Raw genomic sequence first — 14674 nt, 5'->3', positions numbered from 1 at the left:
GGCATTTGCAGGATGTTATACTACCACGAATATTGGATGATGCCACTCTAGCAAGTCTGAACACAATGATACACTCGAATAATGCTTCTGTTAGTGTTTCTGCCTCACCCCAGTGGGGGTATCCTTGAATCGTCTCCCATTTGTTACTTGTGATATAATGATCTGCCTGCAGGTTATTTCCTTGCTAAAGGATGATGCACTCTTTATAAGACAACTATTTGCTAGGATGAGGTCATCGGATATTTCTATGGAATTGAAACGAGAATTGGTGAGAAGGCTTTATTGTTCTTGTTAATGATGACTTGATGTCTTTGTTTTTTTAAAAATTTCTTGAGTGAAGTCACTAACTCACTATTGTAAATTAGTTAGCATCATCACAATGGAATTGAGTTAGATAGTTGAAGCTAATAAGGCGAGACTGCCCCATTGCTGTTGGCATTGATGCAAATGATAATCTAGGACTGAAAATGTCACTATCTTCATGATTTTTATTGATTTTTTTTGGTGTTTCTTTATTTCCTAACATAACAAGAGACAGCTGGATTAGCTGGGCTTTGTTTTCTTGAATGAATTATATAATTGCTAAATTTGATTGTTACCTGAGTCTAGTTGTTCTTTATAGGATGTTGGACGTTTAGGTTTCGCTTGCCTTTAGGCAATTCGGGTTAATGCTACACAAGTTTCATCACCTTAAAAATTGTCACTCGATGTCTCCTGGAGTTCTGTATGTGGCTCGCATATTTTCGACCCACCTCATTTCTAACGAAATTATGAAATTGCTCAAGGTTTCGTCACTTGCATTTGCTATCATAGAGGCTCTCTTATCTTTATGATTAGTTAATCTGGAGTAAGCTAGCTTGCTTTGCCAGTCTGTTTGCCTTGCAATCGCTGGAACCTGGGTTGAAAATGGAATGCCTTGCATCCTTTTTGTTGACCCTGCTAACAATGTTTCTGTATTTCCAGGTTCTGTTCTTGCATGAATTTTGCACACTTAGTAAGAGTCTACCACTTGTTCAGCAACTGCGACTGTTTCGGTAGGTCCTTCAATTTCATTCTTCTTTCTTTCTACCAGTAAAAGGCATAACACAACACTGCCACGGTATTGTATCAATTCTCCAAATGTGTAAATTCATGGCTACAGACTATCTGTACTACAAAAACAAAAAGAAATATGATCATATAGTACCGGTGTGCCTGAGCTTGGTGTTGTCATTGTTTTCTCTGCTTGGCAGCCCTGTGCTTTGCCTCGCTATCGTTTGACTTCAGATTGCTGAGGATATCTTGTTATAGGCATGTCAGGGGTTATCATTCAGATTTTTTATGTGTTTGTTATCTAATACATATAACCTTAAATCGTTGTGCGCAATGTGACTAATAGAGTGCATACAACCAACCCAATGTACCTTACAGATTCGAAGACAAATGTGCTGCTCTACTTTAAGATAGCTGTGAACTCTTTTTGGTTGCTGGAATTCTTGTAGCCAGGAGCTAACCACCAATTTTTCTTCAGGGATCTTTCAGGTGAAGGCGTTTTTGAAATAATTTCTGATGTGTTGCAGAGTCAAGATAGAAAAATCGTTTCAGCTGGGTACTTATTAAAGAGTGCATTTATATAAGCATCTTTGTTGGCGAACCACATTTTGTTCGATGTTCTAACTACAGTTTATTGACGAATGCAGGACAGATATCCTTATACTTTTTCTTAATCAGGACCCTAACCTATTGAGGTCATATATTGTCCAGCAAGAAGGAAATTCTCTTCTAGGACTTCTGGTAAGTTGCAACTTCTTGGAGGTCTGAAATCTACAGTGAAGTCTTCTATACAGTACTCCCTCCACTCCAAATTTAAAGACGTTTTGGCTTTTCTAGATACGTAGCTTTTGCTATGCGCTTAGATATACACTGTATCTAGATACATAGAAAAAGCAATGTATCTAGAAAAACGTCTTATAATTTGGAATGGAGGGAGTAACACTTATTCCATCCTTTGTGCTCCCTCTGATTGAAACTATAAATTATTTAGGATTCATTTTCATGAATCATTTTAAGATTTGACTATATTGAGTGTACAGAAGTAGGTAGATTTACAACATAAGATGGATATTAATAGATTCACTTTTAGAAAGTACTTCTGTAACAACCCTTTTTTATAAATATCATAATCCTCTAGAAATGAGTGGTTAAATTTCAATCTTGTAGATTGTGTTGACATTCAAAAGTAGTTATATCTCTGATCAGAGGGAGTAGCATTTTGAATATATGAAACTGCTCGTCATTTAGCTGAACTGGGGTGCAACTGTGCATTTCTTATCTCACATGTTTTAAACAAGAAATGATAACAGGGCCTCTTTGGATGTGATCTAAATATGTGTTTTTCTAGTGATATAGCAATAAAACACAGGTATCTATCTGTCACCAGCAAGTTCATTTACTCTTGGTTGCAATTGACTTGATTTGAAATGAAAGATGACCAAACTTGCCCTCTTTTCTCAATGCCTCTGTGTTATTATTTCTTCCTAGTCATGTTTTGTGTATAATTTCAATGCTAATTTGTAGGTGAAAGGCATGGTAACTGACTTCGGTGAGGAAATGCACTGCCAGTTTCTAGAAATCCTGCGCATATTGATGGATTCTTTCACCATGTCTGGAGCACATGTAAGTTATGTTTTCTACCAAACTGAGTTTAGGTTACATATTGACTTTCACTCGGTAGTCGCATTACCTCTTGAGTTGTTCATTTGAGTTTGAGTCTTACAAATTGGGCTCACATATCTTGTAATATGTGATATTTAATTGATAAAATTATTTGGAACTCCACTACTATACAACCATGGAATAGATTTTCCCATGCTAGTTCAAGTTTCCAACTTTTAATTTCAGTATATGGTGATGTGGACTGTGTTTATAGCACTGCAGTATTGCACATCCCTACCATTTGCCACCTAGGGTACAATCTGTTGAATGATTCAGTTATTAATTATGCAATGTGAAATTATAAAACATTATGGATTGCTTGTCTCTTCTAGGCTACCCATTTGTTATTGCTTCCACTTTGCTTATCTCTGAACTCTGATGGATAGTTTGCCATTGATGTTTTTTTTCTTCTTATTATAATGATATGCAGCTCTCCTGTGTGTTTGAGAAAAAAAAAAGTTGCCTTTGTTTTTGGTAACTTTCGTGGTGGTAGATCATGGTCATTTTTCAGCATCTTGTGTTGAAAACTTGAAATCTGTTAAAAATCTCTGAAATTCACAAAATCTTCTTACCTGATTTAGCTGCACTAACTCTTCATTCCCTTCTGCAGAGAGACATAATTATTGAGATTTTCTACGAAAGGCATCTTGACTATTTGGTTGATGTAATAGCATCCTCTTGTCCCCCGAGGAGCTTGTCTCGATCGACATCTAACTCTGTACGTGTTGGTGGAAATGCTGAAGGACACCATATCAAGCCTGAGATTTTGTTAAATGTTTGTGAACTGCTGTGCTTTTGTGTAGTTCATCATCACTACAGAATTAAGTACTACTCTGTACAAACTTCTTCCATTATACCATGATACTTCTATGATTTTTATATGCATGTTTCTAAATGTTTGTTAATCTTGTGTAGATGCAATTTTCTTATGAACAATGCTATCGAGAAAATCCTTACATTGACTCAACGGAGGGAGAAGTTTTTGGTTGTAGCAGCTGTTAGGTTTATGCGTACTATTATATCCAGAAATGTAAGATTTATGGATTTTGAATTTTTTTCTTTTTACGTTGTTAGAAAATTGGAAGTTCCCTTGAAGTTATGCCCTATCATGGTTGAAGTGTCCCTCAATGTATCCTAGCTCTTGCAGAGCTCATTTTATGGTAGATATAGTTTCAGTCCACTAATGATGTGCTATTGTAGGTTTCAAATATAAGATATATGCTATTACCAGGCATTGCATTTTACCTTTAGCACAATAGTTTCCCGCAGAGAACTGTTCCTAGGTGATATCTGCAGGATAACAGCTCGCCTGCTTTAATGTTAGGCACACCATGATTTCCTGAACAAACTGTTTATTCGTGATTTAAACCAGACCCCAATATTTGTCATTGTTTGATTGCTTTATTTGCTGGATTCTCAGTACAACTACCTGGGCATATATATTTTCACTTATGCTTAATCCAGATATATGGCTAACTAACGGATCCCTATTACATGTGTTAGTTAAACAAGCAGCTAGGCATCATTCTTGCATCCCACTTGATATATCCTTTATATTTTGTAGGATGAGCATCTCATTTGTCATGTTGTGAAGTTCAACTTGTTGAAACCAATAATTGATGTCTTTGTTGACAATGGGGAGAGATACAACATGCTACATTCAGGAGTACTTGAATTGTTGGAATACATACGAAAGGTATGATTTCAGGTTGCCGCATTGAATTTTGTGTTTTACCTGGTTGCCACTTTGAAATCTGGCTTTTACTTGGCCACTATGAATTCTGCCTTATGCACTGGATACTTACCTACAGGAAAATATAAAACCTCTCATTCTCTATGTTATCGAGTCTTTCTGGGAGAGGTATGAACTTGCCAAGTTTGAACACTTTGGGAGTATTCAGGCCTTCAAACTCAAGTATAATAACCAGGTTGAACCATTTCTTGTGTACTATTGCATCCCATGTTGAGCTTTTGATAAAGTGATTTTCATACTGCTAACACTAGTTTCTGCCTACCTTATGCATTATTGAGTGAGATGGTCTCTCTTTTGTTTCTTCCTTCTTTTGACAAGTACCTGGAGAGTGCTGAACCAAGGTTGAATGCTAGTGTGCCTGACATGAGAAAGAAGGCAGAACAAAGAGGTCTTGAGAAGGAAGAGGAAGACTACTTCAATGAGGACAGGTATGTTATTGTTTTCTTACTGGTAATTTCTTCATTATTTTAGTAATATATAGGCGAGATTGGATATTCAAGGGTGCTATTATGTTCAGAGATTATACAGTGAATTTGCAAGTGAAATGATATTTGTTCTTTCTAGTGATGAAGAAGATTCAGGCTCCGGCCGGCGGCCTAAACATGCACAGAACCAGGATAGCAAGCCTAAGCCTAAGGTCCCTAATGGAAGTGAAGCCGACGACACTGATGACGCCTCTAGGTATTGTTTCTTCAGATACAGTATGAGATGATCTTGAGTTCCCATGTGGTAGCTTATATCTGTTGTATTGCTTTCTCATGTTACATTTAATGACAATCTTGAAAATCATATCATGCAGAACTCGATAAGTTCTAGTTTAATTTGTTAATGTTGGTTGCTTCAGTATTGATCCCTCCCTTTTCAGGCCTAAATCTGCTGGACTTGTGGACTATGACGATGATGACGATGAGGACTTTAATCCACCACCAAAGGAGCCTTCTAGGCCTGCAGAGGATGATGTGCCGTTAAACATATCCCCGGTGAAGCGGAAGCCAGTGAATGCGGTGGATGGGAAACATGCAGATGGGGAGGGTCGCAGGAGGCAAAAAATAGAAACCAGAATTAGTTGTGCTAAAATTGCTGCTGTTACTAGTACAGCTATTAAGCACACAGATCTACAAAACAAGCATGCTTCCCACTTGCCTACATCAGCCACGCCAAGTACTGAAGCCAATGGTGTTTTTAGGGAGCGGGGCACTAACTCTGAGGAGCATCAACATTCTGTAGAGAACACAGAAACTTCACGACAAGCTGGTGGTGATTGTATAAAAGATGTGGGCAGTATGTCTCCCGAGAAGGCTGTAAATACTACCAACACAAGCGATTCGGAACCTTATTCAGTAAGATGACTACTACACAGCTGGTTTGCCCCTGTACCCAACCTTTCTCTGGCCAGCAGGAAGGAATTGGAATGTGGTCGGCTCCAAAGGCTGAATTCATTGATATCAAGCTGGAAGCATGATTGGAGGTGACATAGATTGCAGTTGCAGCTACCTTTACATCTCAAGTAAAATTCCAGTTACCCCTTTTTGAGCCTGTAAAGTTAATTTTCCACAAGGAAAGATCTGACGAACATGAGAATTGGAATGACTGTAGATTCGAACATTGAATGGGCCTTGCTCCTGCTGCTGCGCTCGCTATTGTATCGGTTTATGAGCTAATGGAGTAGCAGTGAATATGTGCCCTCAATTTCATTATTTTTGTCCACAATCATTGACTCTGATGTTACTGCTGTAAAACAAGTAGGATTAAGGCATAGTTTTTGTTGAATAGCGTTTTTGCAAGAGTTGTGCTAACTCATCTATACGATTGTAATTTGTTGGTTCGTAGTTTTGGTTGGACATGCTGTCTTGGATAATTAATCTAGCCTTATGATAGAATGATTCAGTGGCAAAGCTACACGTAGTGTCGTGGATGCGGATGCACCCACAGAAATTTTAAATATAAGTGGATATGGTTAAGTTTTCATCATGGTGGGACTCAAATCTACGCATCTACATGACAGTCGCACCCCCCTGGGATTTGCTTTAGCTTCGCCACCGGAATGATTTATGCAAAATGTTTTCTTCTTTAAGCCAAAGATGTGCTTCTGCACATTTGGCACAAATTACTCAGGACTAAAGTAAGGTAGAATTTCAAAAGTGAATAATGTTCGATGTATTGAGATCTGGGTTACGGATGGTGTACTTGCGGCTGCGATTATATCCTACTGCTCCAGAACAGGTTCACTAAATGATGTGATCCAATCAAAAAAACTTTCTTGCTCTTGTTAGGATTGTAATATCTTAAACTAAGTTACACAGGTAACATGGTTACTCCATCTGCAAAACAGAATCATGAGAAATGTGAAAACATTACACAGGTAATATGGTTACTCCATCTGCGAAACAGAATCATGTTTTCAACCAGTGTCAACTCTGACGCCTTTTTCTTTGCTTGATCCATGCTCATCTGGGCGTACAACGAGCCTCCGCCCTGTCTACTTGAATATGAGGCCTCCATGGGCAGCGAAGAATGGCGCAAATACTAGAGACTCCACGGCCATGAGCTTGATCAGGATGTTGAGGGACGGTCCGGAGGTGTCCTTTAGAGGGTCGCCGATGGTGTCGCCGATCACGGCAGCCTTGTGAGCGTCCGACCCCTTGGGACCCAGAGACTTAGCGTGGTCGGACGCACCTGCCTGTGTGAACAAGGCGGAGAAAAAAATAACATCGGATGTATCTCTTGAAACAATGTACAACAACATAAATTAACAAAGGGTGTGTATTGCTAGTAGGGATGAAAACGGATCGGATACGGATGGATATCACTGATATTATATTTGTTTTTATATTTCTGTCCGGATTCGGATTCGAATACGGATAGTGTCAACCATGTCGGATAGGATATAATTTAATATCGACATCATAAATATGCGATTTGAGTATTCGGATACGGATACGGTGTCGGATGTTGAATACCCGGACTCGGATATGGACACATCTAAACCCCTCTAAACGGATTCGGTCTCGAATACGGTCGGAAAATATCCGTACCATTTTCACCCCTAATTGCTAGAGGTAGGGTCAGTGCTTTTTTTTTGGAACATGACCTATTGGTAGGTTGCAAACGTCAGATATGAACGGATTCTACGGATACGAATACAGATAGCTATAATATTTCTCGGACTCAAAGTCGGATACGGATAAATATTACTTGTACCAGATAAGATATGAATAGATATCGACATCATATATATCTGATTTGAGTGTTCAAATACAGATATAGTGTCGAGTAGTGTTGGGTACTCATTATCCGGACTTAGATACATATAGATCTCAATTTCTCTAAATGGATTCGAACTTAGATACAAAAGAAAAATATCCATATCATCTCAACTCATACCATTTGAGTTTTGAGTACCTTAGTAGCTATAGTTACTCTTTTAGGGTGTGTAGGCCCAGTGGCGGAACCAGCAGGGGCCATGTCCCCCCGTCCCCCAAAAACACAGTGAACATTTTTAATACATATAAATATTTCAATCGCAAAAATAGTTATTATTTCGCCCATTTTTATGGTAATATTGTGTTTTTTGTTATGAATACTAAATACATATGTAGAAGCATTGGAAAAGCTATTGAGACATATGCTTGATGTATATATTTATCACATTATGAGATGTTATATCGTATTGCCCGGTCCCCCATAATCAAAAGTCCGGGTTCCACCATTGTGTGCGTCGACTTTGTTGTCGCTATTGCTAAATGGTTGGTCGCCATGAGTAGTGTTTAGAAAGTCTAGATGGTCGACTATACGGTTTACACTAGCAAAGACTTCTATATTTTTTTTACTAGTTACATGCCATATTTGTTAAGAAAAATTTAAACATGCCCTTCAAAGGTAAAATGAAATATGAATTTGGTCTTCCATTGTGCTCTCAAATAAATTTATTAGATATTATCAACAATCAATATAAAATACTATCTCCGCTCCAAAAGAAAACATAACATTTTAGTTATCATATGTCAAACTATCTTAGATTTGGCCATGTGTTTAGATAAGATTGTCACATTTATGACATCAAATATATACACGGGAAATATATATCCTCCACGATAAATATAGTAATACTTATTTGCTAATATATATACAAATACCATTATTTTTTGTAAACTTAATCAAATTTAAGATAGTTTGATTTAGAACAAAATTAGAATGTCAAAATTTTACGTTTTTTAGAACAGAGGCGGTAACATGTTGTCACCTTACTCAGCAATCCACCCGTCACTTGGCTTGCCACCGACGCTGACCATTTAAATTGCGTAGTTTAACTCATTGTTTTGGCTCTAAACTACTATACGCTAACCTACCGTATATAGGTTTAAAAGCACTTGTCTAGACGCAATTAGGCGAGAAATAGGTGTGGTTATGGTGTATGTGTTTGAGCATTCGAACTGTACTTCTGAAAAAATACTCCTGATTGAGAAATAATTTTTTAAACTAATAAATGTTAAAAGTCCAAGGGAGTGAAGCCAGTGTGCACCTCTATATATTTCTTGGCGTTGTCCCATGCTCCACCACTGTTGGAAGCAGATATGGCAATCTGCACAAGGCAACGTGGATCAAATAAAAGTCACGTCACGCAGAAGCACCACGGCACGCCAATTCGTTGCCATACATACCTGGACACCGGAAACCAGTGCGCCGGCGAGCAGTCCCGCGAGCGTGCTGACTCCGAAGAAGGTGCCGGCGACCAGCGGCGCGAGCAGCACCAGCGCTCCGGGCGGCATCATCTCCATGAGCGACGCGTCCGTGGAGATCCTGACGCAGCGGGCGTAGTCCGGCGCGGCGCGCCCCTCCATCAGCCCAGGGATGGTGTTGAACTGCCGGCGGACCTCCTCCACCATCTTCAGCGCTGCGCTGCCCACGCTCTTCATCGTCATCGCCGAGAACCAGTACGGGAGCATCGCCCCCACGAGAAGGCCGACGAACACCTTGGGGTTGAGCACGTTCACGTCCGCGATCCCCGCGCGGCTCACGAACGCGCCGAACAGCGCCAGCGACACCAGCGCGGCCGATCCGATGGCGAAGCCCTGCAAGGAAATTTAATGTAATCATGCAATGTTGACGCGTGAGTCCAAATGATAATGATCGAATATGTACGTACCTTGCCAATGGCGGCCGTGGTGTTGCCGGCAGCGTCGAGCGCGTCGGTTCTCTGCCGGATCCTGCGGCTCATGCCGGCCATCTCAGCGATCCCGCCGGCGTTGTCGCTGATGGGGCCGTAGGCGTCGATGGCCAGCCCCGTGGCGACCGTGCTCAGCATCCCGAGCGCGGCGACCGCGATGCCGTAGATGGAGGCCAGCGTGAAGCCGACGTAGATGGACGCGGCGATGGCGAAGACGGGCACGATGACGGACTTGTACCCGAGGGCGAGCCCGAAGATGACGTTGGTCGCCGCGCCCGTCCTGCATGAGTCGGCCACGTCCCGGACCGGGCTGCGCATTGCATTTCAGACACTGTTAACTAGGCAGCTGGAGGTTACTTGTTCTGCAGCTAATCCATTGTTTCAACCAAAAATTACCTGTAGGCGTTGCTGGTGAAGTACTCGGTGGTGAAGCCGATGGCGAGACCGGCCCAGAGCCCAATGGCCACGCAGAAGAACAGGTGCCTGCCATCGCCAATTGTTAGTATGGCGTGCATTTCTCAGGTAAGGCGGTTTTGAATTCATTAGCGATCGAGGACTGTCATTTTCTTACCAGTTCTTCACTTGCTTCACTTGTCCGAAATCGAACAAGGTGAAGTTGGCGGGGAGCGCCGCCAAGGAGACGACGAGGGCGGCGACGGTCATCAGCACGGTGGAGATGACGAGCTGCAGCTTCAGCGCCGGCGCGATGCCGCGGACGGTCTTGACCTTGAACAGGTCCGTGGCGAAGAGCGTGGTGACCAGGCAGACGAGGAGCCCCGCGGAGCTGATGAGCAGCGGGTAGGCCACCGCCGCGAAGTCGTGGTCGGCGCCGAACGAGGAGATGGACGCGACGAACAGCGCCGCGCAGGTGGACTCGGCGTAGGAGCCGAACAGGTCGGACCCCATCCCGGCGATGTCGCCCACGTTGTCGCCCACGTTGTCCGCGATCACCGCGGGGTTCCTCGGGTCGTCCTCGGGGATGTTGCGCTCCACCTTCCCGACGAGGTCCGCGCCCACGTCGGCCGCCTTGGTGTAGATGCCGCCGCCGACGCGCCCGAACAGCGCCATCGATGAGCCGCCGAGGCCGTAGCCCGTGATCGACTCGTACAGGCTCTCCCAGTCGTCGCCGTAGTAGAGCCCGAACACCTTGATGGTGACGTAGAGCACGAGGAGCCCAAGGGAGGCCAGGAGGAAGCCCATGACGGCGCCAGACCGGAACGCCGTGGCGAAGGCCGCGCCGACGCCACGCCGAGCTTCCAGTGTGGTCCTGGCGTTCGCGTATGTGGCAATCCGCATGCCGAGGTACCCAGACACGACAGAGGTGGCCGCGCCGAGGAGGAAGGCCACGGAGCTGAAGACCGCGTTGGCCAGCGCGGGCTTGCAGGTGCGACCGCTGGTGTACTGGCACGGCCGGCTCTCAGTGCTGAACCGGTGAACGGAGCCCAGGAAGAGGAAGATCACCACGGCGAAGATCGCCGTGAACGCGGCGAGGTACTTATATTGTGTGAAAAGGAATGAGTTGGCGCCTGCATACAAAATGAATTATTATAGGAGGAAAAAAGAATTTTCAGACATGAACTGCCCAATGGCACGCACATTTGATACGCTGGAATGCACAGAAATTCCAAATCGAACAGTTTATTTCCAATAAGAGCGGAAGTTTATTTTCTATTTTGAGCGAAAAAGTTTGTAAGGCCTTCATGTCACATGTAGATTGAAATGCGAACAACACATGAAAGTACGAAGCGCTCGAGGCCACGTGGCCAGGGAAAAACATCAACGCTCTTGTGTGAAGCGCTCGCGGACACCTGGCTGGCTGGTCACTCGGCGTGGTGATGCGTTGATTTGTTTCCCTGCCACGCGTCAGAGATCGAGCCTAGGGGCGCATGGCTGGGTCAATGAACCCATCGCACATCCAATTTTTTCCTATATTATAACCTAGAATTTCTCAATCTACCGTAGAAGTCCTTCAATATAAGCTGGAATTCAATTATCTCAATCTCTTAGAATTTAAGGGAAAAAAAAGGCAAGGGAGCGAGTGGAGATGCTCTACATTTAAGAAAAAAAGGTAAAGGGGAGCGACTGCAGATGCTCTAATGTATTAGTGTACCATTAGAAATTCACCTACTGAGATTTTTTCTTTCTTTTTAATGATCAAAACAGTGCAATGTAATCGTGCGTTTGGATACTGGGTTCACCTAAGTTGGAGTGGGTTGGACCCCAGTTCTGCAGCTATTTGGTTCTGAGTGTGAGCGGCGCGGTCGGGGAAGCCGCATGTGGGCAGGTCGCGGCGTGGCTGGGGAAGCCGCAACAAGGGCGGACGTCAGCTCGGCCAGGATGCTCAGGCAAATGCATGGCGGACCAGCGGGCACGCAGCGACGCGGCCGCGGCCGTGCAAAGAGCCACGCGCACAGGAAGGAGGAAGAAGGGGAAATTAGAGGATGTGAAATGAGCCCCACATGTCAATGACTGAACCCACCTCAACCAAACACAAAATTGGAAATGGATCCAAGCTTATCAACCAAACGAGGAATGAGTTATACTCAGCCTACAAAACTGAGACAGGTTCAACCCATTCCACGTCGTTTCAAAACCAAACACACATTAAAAGTCTCGTTTATGCTATGCTATGTACCTTTTTATGAGAATGCCTTAGTACCCTACTCGTATTTACGGAGGCGCTATACATCAATTGCTTTGCGGGGTGGTCATTGTGTACCGCTCGGCTGCACTTCTTGCGGTTGCAACCGCAGCTGCCGCAAAGAAGCGAAGCCAATCCAACAAGGATCGTTCTCTCCTCTACCGCTTCTATATTCTTAATACAGTCGATGTACAAGCACTCCCCTAAAGCTTTATTAAGCATTATATATACAGGCAAGATGTAGCGACAATGGTGTCTTTTGCGATGTTGTTTAATCCAAAATTAAAATCCTTATTCTACTCGAAGTCGTGGTCGTCATGTATTAGAACCATAGCAATCAATCCGTCGACTCAAAATTCAATAACGCAGAGTAACATTGAAGTTTCTTTATGACTGACAATGACAGGGTCAGAACTCAAAAGGTACTAAGCCACTAAGGTAGCAGATCATGCAGGGCATCGATTGAGGTCAAATAGAAGAAACGGCATTATACTTGCTTGTTAAGAAAGCAGAGAGAAAGATCTCGCCTAGGAAACGGTGAAGAAACGTGCACGGGCACAAGATTAGCTGAGTAGGAACACCGTACACGGCCATGTGCCAATATACTGGGTCAACTCTTTGACCAGCGAGAGCACCTTTTCTTAAGTTAGGAGCAAGTTTGAAATAGAAGTTAGAAGCAAGTTAATTCGAATACAGGTTGCATTGCAATGTCCTAGGCTACATAAGGGTTGACCTACAGTATGGAAATTATATGTCCGCAGATTTTGTGGGGAAGGCTTGCCTCGATTTTTTTCTTCCCCAGGTCCTACTCATTTGGGAGCCTCCGGCACTGGATCTGCCCTTTAATGGATGATACGCTAATTATCTTGGGGACGGAGAAAATTAGATAACCATAGAGGCTACGACATGAACTTATTAAATACAATATTTGGCGATATAATCACTGCGTAAAATAATTTTGGACGGTATGCGTGATTAAGAAAAAAATAACTAAACCATTACCCAGATGTGAAATGGATATGTTATCAGACAAGTTGGGAAAAAAAATATGCTTCGAGCGAGTTCATTGTATCTTGAACAATTTGGGCTAGAAATGTTCTCCAGATTTTTAGTTCTGCATCACATATCTGTATCACGGAAAATAAAGCAAGGGAAATCATGAAGCAAGGAACAACGGAATCATAAAAAATGGTGATCCATCGGTGACTAGTTACCACAGGTGAAAAAAGAGTTGATCAACGGAGAGTAGCAAAGTTAAAAAAGGGCGTGGGAGATCGAACTCACCAACCGAAATGGCGCTCTGGATCTCCGCGCAGCGCGCCACGGCGACAGTGCCGTCGCCGGCGCCCTCCTCCTCCTCATCAAGGTCACCGCTGCCGCCCATGCCGACGTCCTCCTCGTTGTCCTCCACCCTGAAGACGGGCCCCCCGTTGTGCCCGTTGCCGGGCGCCGCGTAGGCGGACACCTTCACCCTGGAGACGAGGAACCATTGCCACAGCGCGAAGGCGACGCCGACCGCCGCGCAGGCCGGGATGACCACGTCCGCCGCCGCCGCAGAGCCCATAGTTGATCGTCTAGTCCCCTCAACTAACCACGCAGGCCGTGAACGAACTAGAAACGCAAGGACGTACTAGAGGCGATGGAAGAATGAGGGCACGTCGTGGCGCCGGTGCCGCACGCGCTGTGGTCGTTGCTCGGCAAGAGAGAAAGCGAGCGGAACTGCCCTACTTGTTGGGGACGTGATGGAAAGGAACAAGACCAGTTGCTTCAACCAGACCGTGGAAGACGAAACTGAACGTTAGCCAGAGAATTTGAGTGTGCACATGGCGAATTAGCTTCGCAAGGAGGTAACGGGGTAGGTTGCTGGCTTCGGTGCTAAGTTTAACCTATATGATGAGATAATAACATTTATAATACCAACTAAGTATCATTAGATTCTTCATTATTTATATTTTCATAGTAATACCTATCCTAAACCTTTGTAATTCTCTTTATAATTTTGGTCAAACTTGAGATCATTTGACTCTCCAAAATTCTTGTGATGATTTATAATTTGGAACGGAAGGAGAGTGAACAGCTTTTTCTTGCTGTTCAGTTTCTTCAGTTATGTTTTTTATTTTGTTTTGTAATGTGCAAGGTGTCTTCAAAGATCTGTGTTGTCATGACCAGGCATGCGCTGCGGAGGCGTTAGCTGAAGCAGGCTTGGAAGGCGCGTTGTCTGACTCTAGTGGAAACTGGAAGGGAGAGGTGGAATCTACTCCGTATCGTTTCCGTGAATCTCTTATATATACCCTCTATTTTGTGGATAGCTTTTTTTTTTATGGAATTTTCTGGATAGCTAGGACCCCAACAAAATTAATATTTGCCCCAGGTTGTTGGCAGCCCAACGCACAAGTCACACAAGAAAATTGAAGCCTAC

At 43.5% G+C, this 14674-nt stretch overlaps 2 protein-coding genes across 2 annotated transcripts in view; one reads left to right on the top strand and one right to left on the bottom strand.

The window, feature by feature from the left end:
* The window catches only part of LOC136449941 (uncharacterized), a 16376-nt gene extending 10071 nt beyond the window's left edge, over nucleotides 1–6305 (top strand). The window contains exons 13-25 of the mRNA XM_066450169.1: nucleotides 12–89; nucleotides 173–268; nucleotides 964–1034; nucleotides 1511–1588; nucleotides 1680–1773; nucleotides 2557–2655; nucleotides 3305–3519; nucleotides 3610–3724; nucleotides 4259–4390; nucleotides 4506–4622; nucleotides 4766–4875; nucleotides 5012–5128; nucleotides 5313–6305. Of these exons, the coding sequence (XP_066306266.1) occupies nucleotides 12–89; nucleotides 173–268; nucleotides 964–1034; nucleotides 1511–1588; nucleotides 1680–1773; nucleotides 2557–2655; nucleotides 3305–3519; nucleotides 3610–3724; nucleotides 4259–4390; nucleotides 4506–4622; nucleotides 4766–4875; nucleotides 5012–5128; nucleotides 5313–5796 (1806 nt within the window). The 3' untranslated portion in view covers nucleotides 5797–6305. The remainder of the gene's footprint in view (nucleotides 1–11; nucleotides 90–172; nucleotides 269–963; nucleotides 1035–1510; nucleotides 1589–1679; nucleotides 1774–2556; nucleotides 2656–3304; nucleotides 3520–3609; nucleotides 3725–4258; nucleotides 4391–4505; nucleotides 4623–4765; nucleotides 4876–5011; nucleotides 5129–5312) is intronic.
* Nucleotides 6306–6660: 355 nt separating this feature from the next.
* Nucleotides 6661–14006, bottom strand: LOC136449942 (pyrophosphate-energized vacuolar membrane proton pump-like). The gene is made up of 7 exons (XM_066450170.1): nucleotides 13540–14006; nucleotides 10186–11140; nucleotides 10011–10097; nucleotides 9594–9924; nucleotides 9109–9519; nucleotides 8970–9029; nucleotides 6661–7127 (listed from the first exon to the last, which is right to left on the bottom strand). Exons 1-7 carry the CDS (start codon nucleotides 13817–13819, stop codon nucleotides 6927–6929), a joined length of 2325 nt encoding a protein of 774 aa, XP_066306267.1. The 5' UTR covers nucleotides 13820–14006; the 3' UTR covers nucleotides 6661–6926.
* Nucleotides 14007–14674: the final 668 nt, after the last annotated feature.

Source organism: Miscanthus floridulus, chromosome 5 (genome assembly GCF_019320115.1).
Source record: "Miscanthus floridulus cultivar M001 chromosome 5, ASM1932011v1, whole genome shotgun sequence".
In the NCBI taxonomy this organism is placed as follows: Eukaryota; Viridiplantae; Streptophyta; class Magnoliopsida; order Poales; family Poaceae; genus Miscanthus; species Miscanthus floridulus.
The sequence above is the reverse complement of the archived record's forward strand: the minus strand, read 5'-3'. Positions and strand labels throughout refer to the sequence as shown.